Source organism: Rhinolophus hipposideros, assembly GCF_964194185.1.
Source record: "Rhinolophus hipposideros genome assembly, chromosome: 6".
In the NCBI taxonomy this organism is placed as follows: domain Eukaryota; kingdom Metazoa; phylum Chordata; class Mammalia; order Chiroptera; family Rhinolophidae; genus Rhinolophus; species Rhinolophus hipposideros.
In genome coordinates, this window is record NC_138052.1 from 43,173,513 (window position 1) to 43,187,846 (window position 14,334).

A 14,334-nucleotide genomic window follows, 5' to 3' on the forward strand; every position below is an offset into this window, starting at 1 on the left:
TTATTGGAAACATAGGATTGAAGCAAGAATATAGCATCCTTTTCATTGGAGTTTTACTTAAAATCTTTCCTAGGATTCTGCTCTTGTATCATTTACTTTTTGTATTGGCCCCTTTACTGCTATATTGTTCTTGCGTTCTATATGCTTGAATAATCAGGGACTCGTGGTAATTGTTAATCAAACCCTGATAAAAAACATATGACTTAGTATTGTACCCATAGGAGTGCCTGATTCCTTAGTAAATTACTTCTTTTTGAGAATACAGTGGTTTTACAGTCACTAATCTTTTCACTCATTTATACTAGTGGGGCCTATTTTTGGAGATCCAAGTTATAGACTAATTAGTAGTCTTATTTATGCCAATATCTTGACTACACAATCTTTAACTCAATGTTAACATCACTGTTGTTGTGTAATAGCCATTTCTTTGTAGTATTTTCAACCATTGTATAAATCTGGTGGCCATGATTTTTTTAACCAGAAAATAAAAAAATAAAAAATTGGTACAAATCTATAAAAATCAAATTATATTTAAATATATTGGAATCATCTTTGGTTTTAAGAATAAAATTATAATAAATTATCATTGTCTTGGAAAATCCAGGTTACATGGACAAAATACTTAGCATCCCAAATAAAACATTTTTTCCTTTTTTTACTGTACTGTTATCTAGATAACTAAGGTTACTCTTTTGGAATGGAGCTTATTATAGATTTATTATTGAACGATGGTTTCAGTAATTTTGCAATGACTAAAAAGAAAATAGTGTTAATAGTCTTGTTTGATACTGGCCAGGGATTTATTTCACTCTCTTTTTTTTTTTTTCAGGATAGTTTGTCATGAGCTAGAAAAAAATACCTATTATCAAAAAATTAGGTATAAGAACAATTTTGGAATTTTAAAATCAAGAGCAATTGAAATGACAGAATGTTTTGATCACCTAATTTCCTGTTGTGTTTTAGGTTCTGAACCTCTTCCTGGCCTTGCTCTTGAGTTCATTCAGTTCAGACAACCTTGCTGCCACGGATGATGATAATGAAATGAACAATCTCCAGATTGCTGTGGGAAGGATGCAGAAGGGAATTGATTATGTTAAAAGAAAAATACATGAATTTATTCAGAAAGCCTTTGTTAGAAAGCAGAAAGCTCTAGATGAAATTAAACCTCTTGAAGATCTAAATAACAAAAAAGACAGCTGTATTTCCAACCACACCACCATAGAAATAGGCAAAGATCTCAATTATCTCAAAGATGGAAATGGAACCACCAGTGGCATAGGCAGCAGTGTAGAAAAATATGTTGTGGATGAAAGCGATTACATGTCATTTATAAACAACCCCAGCCTCACTGTGACTGTACCAATTGCTGTTGGAGAATCTGACTTTGAAAATTTGAATACTGAAGAATTCAGCAGCGAATCAGATATGGAGGAAAGCAAAGAGGTAGGAATTTTTTAATAAGATATTCTGCTATTATGCTTTAAATTATCAGACTTTTAAAATTATGTTTTCTTTCTATAAGAAAATAAGAAGTATCGATTGATACCTTTTTCTATGGTAAATTGGTGATAAATTGATGACATTAAAATATAGCTAGACAAATAATATGCTATTTGTTTCAGGTATTTATTATTTTGACTTATTGATAATAGTAATATGTAGATTAATATGAAGTTTTCTAAATATTTAAAAATAATTTTACATTTGTGAAAATGCCTCAGTTTATCAACTTTCTTCTTTATAATTCTCCCACAATGGTCTTTTTTCTTTTTGTATGTACTAGAAAAATATTGGTAAGTGGGTAGTTCCAGAGTTGATTTTGCTACATTTTTGGCTCTTATGAAATGCTTCGTAAAATGTGATGGTATTTAGTTTGCACAGGCATGTTTATTCATGGGAAATCTGACTGGGATCGTGGCTTGATATTTGCATATAATTTAATGTTTGCTGAAGTAAATAATTTCTTTAAGGAAGTAAAAGTAGTAATGAGGAATCATGCTGAAAATATTTTTAACCCTACTGAGCCCAATGAATGCTGTCTAAAAACACAAAAAGCTGTAATATATTATCAAATATAAAATTCTGAATTTATCAACTACAGTAAGAGTCTTGGTAATCTACTAGAAGAGCATGAGTACTAGAGTGAGTATGTTTTTGGTTTGTTTATAGGTTGATAAGTGCACGGTTGGGGGTAAAGAAAAGAAGGAATTTAAAACCTTAGTGTTTAATTGTTTAACTGTACAAAAATGAAGGCAGGATTCCCAGTAACTAAAGCTTGCATAAACAAATAAAAATAACAACCAAACCAAAAATTTTCCTTGTCTTGTCATTTGTATTGGTTGACAGGGAAGGTAAAAGCCTCTATTACTATTCTCATTCCAAGAAAGATGGATGATTTGGGGGCATTTGAAGCACTAAGAAATAAAATTTAGGTAGTGTAACAAAGTCACAATAATTAGGAATCAGTTAACAAAAACCATGAGGAAAAATGCATTTCTAAGAAGAGAATGTTAGGTATTTCAGTCAGTATTCCTCTATTTATTCCATAAAATTACTGAAAAATGTGCTATTTTTCATTCTTTTGTGTTTATAAGATAGGTATTATTGTTAATTCAGTGATTAGGTAGACATAGATGTTAAGCATAAATCAGAGAAAGTTTGAATATAGTACTAAGCAATAAGGCTATATAGCTACCAGTTTCAGAAAATAATTGATGACATTAAAAATAAATATTTTAAAACATCTTATAGCCTATGGCACATAATCGCTGTAGTTAGTTGAATTCAAATGTTTACTAATAAGACCATTATTTTTAAAATGAGTATCTTAAGATATGGTTAATAAAATTTTGGATAAGCATAGTTGGTTGGGCTATGCTGAAAGGATGGGACTTATTTCTGGTATTGTATATTACTAGAAACAGAAGTCATCATTTAGAAATAAAGTTGGGTCATTAAATTTTAATACCTATTCCCCTCTTGTTAGTTTGACATTATTCCTAATAGTAAATATTTCCCTTACAGTAAGGGGAGTAAATTTTTAATTTCATATATGCTTAATTTTAGAGTATTATATAAACTAAGAATGAATTATGAAGAATCAAATGTTGAAGCCATCATCAGTCAGTTTAAACTTTTGGCTAAGTTTGAGTATCTTTTGAAGTGTGGTTAACTTGACATCCAGTCAGTACTCTTAACTCAGAAATTTTATAGCCTCAGGCTTCTCTAAAGATTATATATTTTGACTCACCTCAAACCATTATGTAGGACATAGTAGGAATGTTCAATAGGTGGGGCTTATAGTAGGAAAATCCAAACTGTCTTTTTAATTTATTTTGTTGCCATTAATTTTTTAATTTTCTGTTTGAATTAAGTACTCCAAAATAATATATGTGAAGTCAGTACTTTGGAATTGGAAGCAGACAACTGATCTGCCAGTTGGAGATAAAATTATTTTATAGCTTCAGCTGTGGAATCCTTTTAATCCCTTACCCCAGTAGAGCTTGTTACCTGGTCGTTAAAATTTATTATTTGGAGAAATTTTCAATTATAGCTTTATCTCAGACTTCCTAAATATAAACTGATAGACTAATAAAATATTGGGGCAATGGTCTAGCAAGGAAATATGTGCAGGTTTTAATCTTTTCGTATTTTACCTGGTAGCTCCACACTAGAAAACAAAAGAGAATTGAAGCAATCAAGATTCCAAATGTTCCCACCTGAAATATGTTTTTAGTGTTCTGTCTTCAAGTTAATTTTATCTTGTCCTTTTCTTAACTGGTGGGATGGGATTGTGCTGTTCAATATCACATTTAGAGTAGTAAGAAGGTATGAGGCTTATTGATATTCTTTCCTAAATGGTTAAAAAAATAAAGTGAAAAAATGGAGCACATTTTTATTTTTGGCACGCCTAAGTAAATTCCTTTTCATAGGGCAGATTAAGCGAGTAGATCCAGAGGTTCTTTAGGTGTTTGAACTAAATCCTCTTCTATTTTGTCTGCCAAATTTATGAGATTCTTTGATAGTTCTGTAGATTCTCTAGAGCATATCATTTAAAATTCATGTCATAATCATGTATGCTTTCACTGTTACGTTATTTTGGCTATATTTAATGTAATTCCTTTTATACTGTGTGATTTTTGAATGATCAATTTTTCTTCAGAGTTTTAATAATGTTGAAGTCGTGCTTAAATGATTTTATCACTGGTGCAATATGGTGACTTTCACTGCTTACCATTCTTACTTCTCACAGGGGTAAAATCAAGCTGGAGACATCAAGAATGCAGCTCTGGTGTTTTTTAACCAGCCAGAGACTCGTGCCACCACTTTTACCCAGGTTACCTAAGCAAGTTATACATATATAAATATAATCAGTTTCTAAATGAATTTTGACTGGCCTGCATGTTACTCAGCTACATTCCTTGCCCACCCATTGGCAGTAAAATGAAAACATGCATAGCTGCTCTTATGCTGAGTCATAAAGCATGGTCAGGCAATTCTGGCAAGCCTAACTTTTTAAAAAGATGATTTAGCTGCTAATTTTCTTACATAGATTTGAATAGAACCTATATTCAGTGAAAAGTAAAAGTGCATGCCTTTATGGATTATTTAATTTCTTAATGTTGCAGTTTTGAACATGCTAAGGGCCTAAAGGAGAAATGTCTCTTTCAAAGACTTTTACAGAAAAAACTTTCTTTCCCCTAGCCCCCCCTTTTTTAAGTATAGCCTCAGTGAGTGTACTTTGTTGGTAATTTTTTGTTCAGTGTCATAAAAAGCTTTTCTGAAGGGTAATCTGCAAATTAAAGCAATCCCTAATTCATGTGCAAACTTCCTAAAGGATGTTTTAATGTGATAATAATGTAAATGAATTGGAATGTTTATGTTTTGGCTGCATGGGTACAATTTTTATCTGCTTTATTTTAGAGAAAATGGCATTACATTATTTATCAATTGACCATAAGTATTTTGCAATTAGAGTCTTATCCCTTTGGAGATTCCACTGATGTTTACCCCTAAAGCTCTGAAACTGAAAGAAAAGGAAATAAATGTCTTTTGTACACCAAAAAAAACAAGAAATACAGTCTTTTAGGTGGTATTTTCATTCTGAAAATGGATCTGGAATCCACTTTTTTCATTCTGTTTTCCCTCAGTCCTTTGTGATTTGGTCTCCTCCATTTCATCCAGATCTGCTAGAAAACTTTCTCCAGAACAATATTAAGTATAACATGCACTGCAAACTCCTATGTAGGAAGAGACTCATGTGAGCTCTTGCTCCTTTGGTGTTTTTTAAATGAAGCGACCTCCCTTGTCATGTTACTGTGGCAGTGAGCATAGCATGCTATGATTCCATTTGGTAGACCTTTCATTTGAAGTTTTGTGCTAAAATATGCTGATCAAATATTCAGTCTAATTATTTTCAAGAAATGTTAATTAATACTTTGTCATTTAGATGCAGTTTTCTCTCCTTCTGCCATACCATAAGCACATTTGGTTCTCTGGAGGAACAATGATTATACCGTTCTTGGAGAATTCTCTTATATTTTGGAACACAGTATTCAGTCACTGGTACCCTAGATTTAGAAAAGATAACACCTCATGTATTAGAGGAATGATAAGAGACCTAAAATGAGACCTCAGATGTGTAATTTCTCACAATTAACCACACATACAAATATACACAGGGGCTAGAATTGTTGTTTTCATATTATGTATTAATTCTTCAGAAAAGCGTGAGATATGACTCCTTAGGATAATGGCTTGTTTTTCCCAGTTTCTTGGGAAGAGGCAAGGTTTCCCTATTCTCTGAATATCCCATTTTACGAGTTCCTTTGTAAAGAATTATATGAGGACAAGTGATCAGGTGTATTATCTGCCAGTGTATTTATGAAATTTAGCTGGAGTAAGTGTAGAAAAACACTAAGTAGGAACTGATTTAAATGGACTTCATTTATTCTCAATTCTCACATTGTGAGAGTTTCCAATTTCCTTGAATAGGTCTTTGATTCTGCCTCAAGAAACATTATCTGCTCCCTAAAAAAGTGCACATGCTGAATTTCTGGGAAGAGGGGGAAAGATGTGCAGGGATGGTCTGGATAAACAATGGTGGAATGGGTTCAATAGGAACCCATCTAGGAGTTTATCTTGTAGAATGTGTAGTTCTCAAGGGAAGGTTTTCCAGTGGGATAGTAATTAAGGGAGAAAAAAAGCCTAAATACCCTTCTGTAAGAACAAAATGGGCCAAACTGTACTTTTGGGGCACTGGTAATCTGCTGAGGGGTAGGTCAACATGACGTAAGGATTACTTTTGCCATCCCAAGAAAGATCCTGCTCTTTATGAATTAGAAGATTTTATAATGTACCCATTATAAAGACAAAAAAGATTTTCTGGATAATATAGTATAATAATAATGATATTTTGGATTTTGCCATCTTCCTTGTCAACAATTCCTTTCTAGTGGCACTTTGGCCTTAAGCCTATCCCAAAGCAAGCAAAACCATCACTTTTACTGTTCCAGTGTTAAGATTTTTCATGAAAAATAACCCAGAGCTCTTTAAGTACAAATTAGAATCAGGACCCATGTGAAGAAAAGGATTGCCATTCTTGGAGACCAAAAGTTTAGTTAGATATGGAATGCTTAATATTTGAATTATCTCTCTATTTTAAAAAATATCCCAATTTTTTTATTGATTCAGATTGTCCAAATTATATACAGTATTTACTAATTATATTTACTTAAAAATGTATTTTAATCTCATAATGAGAAACAAGTTTGTCTTTGAAATACTTAATAGGAAGTTAAGTTTTCTGTCCCTTTTTCTGTTGTGATTAATAATTTTTAAAAATATTTTTACTTTCTGAAAGAAGGACTATTAGTTTGGCAAATTGATGTTTAATAATTTATCAATAGTGTGGAAAGTAAAAGTTACAAGTAATGTGTTTAAAAATGCAAAGTTAAATATTTTTGTCTTTACATTTATTTATTTAGATCATTAAGCAAAATACGATTCTGCCCTGTGCTTCTATGACTATAATTGCCCAACACTTAGAAGATGCCAGCACATTTTAAATAGTAAGAGCCCTGTAATATGAGGTTTTCACTAAAAAAAAAAAAATGAAAAATAAAAAAATAATAAAAAAAATGTTTAATATTTCCACCTGCAAGTAAATAATTGTCAATGATATTCATAGCAAATAAAAATTTGCTATTCCTGTTTGATCTCTTTACTATCCTGACATTGAAATACATTCATATTTTGTTAAAGTTTAACAAGGTAAAGGCTATTCCAACAATATCATTCAGCCTACTTGTTTCCCAATAAATAAGCACATATAATAAAAAAGAAACCTAAATATCTAAATTTTACCAAAGAGAAGCATATAAATTGAAAGTGTAGGATTGGTTTTATTTCTAGCCAGTTAATATTTTGATCTGTTACTCATGTGGTACTTTATAGTGAATGACCCTAGTCTGAAGCATTTACAAACAACCTTTATTTAAAATTTCTTTGTATGAATACTAATAGTAGCATATAATGATGTATGTTTGACAGTTCTAATTGGTGAGTTTGCACTGTAGTTAGGATTGATTGTAATCATGACCTTATCTGAAGCTGAAGATTTTTATATTCTTAATTTGATTCATTTGGTTTTTATAGGCACTTTACACACTTTAACTTTTTTAGCCAACATATTTTATAGATTATGATATTTGCCTCACACGATTTTAAGCAAGTCATTGAATTGATGTTCTATAGAAAGGTTTCATAAATCAGAATTTCTTGCCTACATCTAAGGATTATTGTTTAAAGTAAACTTTTGTTTATGAAATATTCCCATGTATCTTTAGCTCTACTCTACATTAAACATATAAGGAATATAACTTGAACTAATACTAAGTTCATGGTCATGAAACATGGGAATCAGCAATATCTCAAGCACTATTTTGAACCTACATGTTTAATGATACATCACATCTCAATGCTCTAACTTGGTAAAGATTGGATTTACTTATGAATCAGCAAAGAAATTCTCTTGGGAATCCTGGCAAAATGGAGAACAGAAGATATAGAATTCAGCTCCTAACTCACTATGACTTTTGACAAAATAATTAAACCCACATTTCCTTCTCTAAATAGACACTGGATTAGTTGATATGAAGGATTAATGTGCAGCTTAGGTTCTTTATTTCTAAACCAAGTGGAGTGATTCAGGTAATACGCAGGACAGGTAGGTCTTGTGTTGTCCACATCAGGAGGAAGATGGACAAGGATGAGATTGCCTCTCCTTAAAGAGGTTCCATTCACTGTTGGGACTGGAGATCCATGTACATAGACTGAAAAGAAAGAAAACATTGTCAGAATGATTCAGTGTTAGTTTTCCCAACTCCAGAATTAAACTATAGTTTACTCCGTAGACTCATCTCAGGTCTGAATAATTGGGAGCCTAGTGTTGAGATAGCACGCCTAATCCTAAGAGCTGTCAGTCATTATTTACACAATTCAGAATCTTGAAGGACTTGTGTTACTCTGCATTTAAGTCAGAATATTATTTGTATCCCCTTGAATGCAAAAGTAACTATTAGATAGGAGGTGTTGGAAATAGTGCTGGAATAAGAGTCCATGCAATGGTCATTCATTCATTTGCTTAATAAACATCTATTAAGCACACACACACACACACACACCTAGTGACAGGTACTAGAGATACAAAGATGACAAAAGCATGACATTTGCTTCAAATGATTAAGTCCGGTGAAATATGTCTTCTAGAAATACAAAATACGTTTATGTTGCACTTTTGAAAAGCAATAACATGACCTTTAAATACATAAATATTTGGCATCAATAAAAAGACAGCAATTAATTCTATGCCAATACTAAGTCACTGCGCTAAATGAAAGGATTGATAGTTGATATATGATATCCTCTGGAAACTTTTGAACATTTTAAACCAAGATTCCCTGGAATATCTTGTCTGGTAACTTTTCCCTATCACTGCCAAGGGCTAAGCTTCATGATGTTATGAAGTTCATTCATTGTTTCATTCATTTTTAAAACAATATTTATTGAGTGCAACATACCCAGTCCTGGCGTAGGTTCTGTGAAGTAATTTGAGAGGTTCAGCCTGAGCACGTGGAGCACGCTGATGTGGATGGTCATTTTTTCCTGGGGCCCACCCTCAGTTCTTCCTCTAACCTATTCATAGTATGGTACTTGTTCCAAAAAGGAATGTTTTCCAATTCTTATTGTGGGTTGTCTGTAGTTAGACCAGCTATGGGCACACTTCAATTTTTCTGATTACTTAAATCATGTTTCAACATCCTGCAAATTATAAGATCAGTATTTTCAAGTCCCTAATATGTAACAATTTCACGTGAATCAGATGGATTGGAATGAGAGGGCAGATTAGTTATTTCTTAATCAACTGTATGTATATAAATATGGCTACACTTATCAAAGACAAAGGACAGGAAATTAGAAAAAGTCTAAAAGATTAGAATATTTGTAATAAATCTCACTTTGATATTTCATCTTAAAATAAAATATATTTAAATTTTATTGACAACGATATTATAATTGAGTGTCTAGTATTGTGATATATTTGATGAGTAGAAAAATAAGTCAACAACCTACAACCTTTTAACATATAATCCTTGATTAAGTAATTTGGTCAAGTTAAAAAATAACTCACAAACTACTTCTAAGAAGGCAGACATATATGATATCTTTGCTTCTATCATTGATATTGTTCAATTACATAAGGGAAGCATTTTCAATCTCATTTGTCATCTATAAATATTTTTCTTCAACACCACTTTGCCAAGTAAATATTTTATATAAAGAAATATTTTATATATTTTATATAAAGAAAATTATTTTCATATAAGAAAGGAACCATTTTCCCAGGGAAATCCACATAATCTTACTCCAAATGTGAGTAGACCATTTCCAGTACTGACTACAACATTCGTTTTAGTAATTCAACATACTTCAAGATGCATTGTATCATGTGCTTACCTCATCCCCTTTATAAAGTAGCTCTTATCAGCTCAGCCATTTACTAATGTTATGCACTAATGGTAATAACATTGTAGCAGGTTCGAGAATGCTGTGGCCCAAACTACTCTGATTCCATGTGGCATTCATACCTGGCCCTGTGTCATTCCTACAGCGTTTTAAGATCAGGTGAAAGACTGGGATCCCTTCATTTATGCTGATCCCAGGAACGACCTGACCTGGCTAAAGTTTGTTTCTTCAAGATTGAAAATAACTTCTTTCTAGTATATTTTTCTCTGGTGGTATTTGATTTATCCTAAAGGAAAACAAAATAACAACCAAAGATTCATTTCTGACTGTATTAACAGGACAGGTAAGAGTGCCAGAGTAACAAGTAGTTTCCTAATGCACAGTGAAACACAGGCGTGCATTGGCCAAAGAGAATGCAAAATATCAGCTCTTGCTATAAAGCTAACAATGTGCTGCTCTTTTTGAAATTAGAAAACTATAGAATATATTTAATAACAACCAGTGGTATTTGTTTTCATGTCAATGAAAAGTGGATAAATTTAGATTGTTGCTGTTTATGTGCATTTGATCAAATCTTTTCTGCATTTGACATGAAAATACACTTGTGCAGCTTTCGTTGGTTGGGTCACAATTTTAGAATAAAACAAACTATACCATTTGCAAACTAATTTACAAAAGCAAGATCACACACGACCATACAACTCTGGCAGCTTACATAAGCTCTCTGCAGGATTTTATTTCAGAATCTATATACATGGACTTGATCGAAATTTATTTAAGTTTTTAGCACCGTGTTTTTAAAGAAAAAAAGAAATATCCTGTGGTGCCGTATCTAATCTTGTGACCACCCACCTCTACTAAAGCGGATTGGCATCATGTTTAAGATATTCTTAAATTACAGATCAAGGAAATGCATACAGAAGACTTGAGGTCACACCTTTGAATTTTTATATTATAGATTAAAGAAAATATTTTAAAGCTTTTCTGTGAAATTGATTTTCAGAAGCTAAATGCAACTAGTTCATCGGAAGGCAGCACAGTTGATATAGGAGCTCCCGCTGAGGGAGAACAACCTGAAGTTGAACCTGAAGAATCCCTGGAACCTGAAGCCTGTTTTACAGAAGGTAAGGGGAATAGTGCAGATATGCTCATTAGACTTCTCTTATTCGTGCAGCTAGTCTCTCTCCCCCTCCTTTTAATTATCTCCATCTATCTAGCAACTGTTGGCTTGTTTGTTATGCTTTTTCTATATCAAAACAAAGATGCTTTTTTTAAAAGGTGAGATTTAATTTATGTAATCAGATATTCTTATTTTTGTGGATCCTGTTCAACTCTAAAAAATGCTGCTATCTGGGGGTGTTGGTGCCTTCTAGAATATCTAATAAAAGCAAAGCCAAATCACACCTATCTATCTTTAAGCTTTAAAAAATGAAACTTTAAAAGTCAAATAGTTTATTGTTTACTGTTTAACGGTCCCTGAGTAACAGTTATTTTTATCTCTCAAGGTCAAAAATGTTTTTTTAATACATTCTGGATGGTAATAGATAATAGATAATGAAACGCCAATGTATACTATGAGCTAGATAATATGGGGCACCATGCCATTGGAGTAATCTGAAAAGGATTTTCTGAAGAAAGCTAAAGTTATGTTATTTGCGGTATGGATCAATTATCTCTTATACATGAAGGCTATGTATCAAACCACCAAAACTCCTTGGCATGTAACAAAAGCATATATTTTTGCTCACAAGTCCATGGCCAGCTAGCTGGTTTTGCTGATCTTGTTTGGCCTCTCTCACAAGTCTGAGGTCATGGATGAGACAGTTGGGCTGAATCAGCTCCCCTTCCCTCTTATCTCATCCTCGCACACCGGCCTGGGCTTGTTCTCATGGTGAAGGCAAAGGAGCAAGAGAGGAACCCGGATGCTGAGGACCTGTCAGCCTTCCCCTGTGTCAGGTTTGCTTCTGTCCTGTTCACATGCCCAACACAGATTTAGTGTGGGAATGCACTACTAATGATATAAAGAGGCATTAAAAATTAGTGCAATTCCACAGAATATGAAATTCTTTACATTGCTTACATAAACTACTATTGTAGAAAAGAACGTTTCTCTAAAACTCTGGGAATCACTTCATTTTTAACTCATTTTTTTTTTAGGTAACAGCTAAATTTAATAATTCATGCTATGTTTTAGCTCCAAATTCAATACCATACAGTAATTGCTTAAATAAAAGTCTGTTTTAATAATAATGACTGCCTCAAATTGTTACTAATAATGCTGTTTTATTACAAATAATTCTAAAAAAATGTTTCAATGGGTGATCTACGTTTATATTAACATTAAAGCTGTTTTAATTTAAATGTTAAGCTAATTTTTAAAAAAATGCAATTATGCAGATGTTAGAAATCACAATTAATGTCAACAGATTATTTCAAGGTTATTACAGAAGATTGTGTTACGTACACCTATTGATTTTGGACTTAAATGCGTTGGTGAAAATAAATATTTAAATATTATTTGCCACTTTTTAAATAATTTCAGAGAAAGAGCTGTTTGTTCAGCATAAGTTATGAGGGAAGCCCCTTTTTAACTATTTCCTTCAAAAATCTGCATATATCTCAGTTCAGTTACTTGATTATGAAAAAATTTATGACTGCCCAAAACATTCAAGTGGTATATCACAAAAATGATTAGTTGTTACTTTTTCTCAGACGATTAGCCTATTTTAGAGTCACAATATATGCATCATAATAATTATACTATCAACATTTGTCTATTACAAATTTTTTTTTAATTTTTATGAAATACACCAGCATAACGTTATAGAAAATTATAATGAATAATACATAGATACCCACCAACCAACTTTAATAATTTGAATATGTTTGTCATAGTTGCTTCAGAGTTTTCCTTTAAGAATAAAATACATACAGATCTGGCCCCTTTTGTGCCCCTTCCTTGTCCAATCTCTTCCTTTCCCTCTGAGAGGTAAGCCAGTGTCTCAAATTTGGCATTTATTATTCCCACTAACACTGGTTATACAGTGTTTTTTCATCTCCTATCCTCATTACGGGGAAAGAAAAACTACAGTTTTACTTAATTCATTTCAATAAATATTTTCAGGGCATGTAAGTCTTCTTGATACTTTGGGAAACAGAAGTGTGAAAAATGCTGTGCCCTCAAAAAACAACAATTATTCCATGTTATTTCTTAATTGAGAAACTAATAACATCTGATAGCACTTCATTAAGTTTTCATGAAACAAAGGGTATGATTTGGTTGATCACATCATAAAGTATCATCTGATAAATATCTGCGCAGTAAAATATTATTGTCCTTCAAGATGAGGTTTCCATTTTTCTATTCACCGAACAAGAGCCGTCTGCTGTGGCTAAACCCTATCTCCTGACTCCTCTCTCCCACACCTCAGTGCCCCATGTTGTATGTGCTTCCAGATCCATCACCTCAGCAGTATTTTCTGATTCCTGACCACTGTCACCATCATTCCCCTTGGTTTTACTTTCTTTAATGTTATGCTGACTGAATCTCGCAGACTCTTAACTTCTTTTCTATCTTCTTTTTCTATCCATCTAATTCCTTAAGTAGGCATAAATAATTCTAAATCAGTGTTCTTACCAGGTACATTTTCATAACTCCCAAATAAATCCTTCAATGTTTTCCCCATTAGACAGCACATAGAATTTAAATTTTCTAACTGACTCATTTAAATCCTTTGTTCAGGTTGGCTCTCAGAGTCTTCTAGTCTTGGCTTTTTTTGTTTTGTTTTGTTTTGTTTTTTAAGGAGGGTGCAGCTCATAGTGGCCCATGTGGGGATCCAACCGGCAGCAATCTTGGTGTTACCAGCACCACGCTCTAACCAACTGAGCTAACCAGCCATCCCTAGTCTTAACTTTTAATTCTCTCCATCCTGCAATTTCCAGATAGATTTCCAGATTTTATTACCAAGTTCTACTTGTATCATTATATCTCCATTCCTTCAGAACTCCATGTACTAGACCTGACCCTTACACACCCTTCAAAGTCTAACCTCAAATCCGTTTCCTCCATAAGGTTCAATATCAGAAGTTAATCTCTGCCAATGAACTCTCACAATACTTTATTTATAACCATGAAATCTGTGGGCAAATCTCCAGCTAAAAATGCACATTATTTTTAGAACAAAGCTATGTTTTACACATTCTAGTATTACAATTTGTCCAATACAGCTTCTTGAATACAGCAGGTAGTCAATAAATATTTGTCGATGAGCCTTTGATCTAATAGTCCACAAATTACACAAAAGTTTT

General features: G+C 32.7%; 1 protein-coding gene across 4 annotated transcripts in view; it reads left to right on the forward strand.

The window, feature by feature from the left end:
• LOC308499294 (sodium channel protein type 2 subunit alpha) overlaps positions 1 to 14,334 on the forward strand; it is a 134,520-nt gene that overhangs the window by 96,291 nt on the left and 23,895 nt on the right. For all 4 annotated transcript variants that reach the window (XM_081052431.1, XM_081052434.1, XM_081052432.1 and 1 more), the window contains exons 17-18: positions 964 to 1,443; positions 11,030 to 11,150. In XM_081052431.1, coding sequence (XP_080908557.1) covers positions 964 to 1,443; positions 11,030 to 11,150 — 601 coding nt within the window. The remainder of the gene's footprint in view (positions 1 to 963; positions 1,444 to 11,029; positions 11,151 to 14,334) is intronic.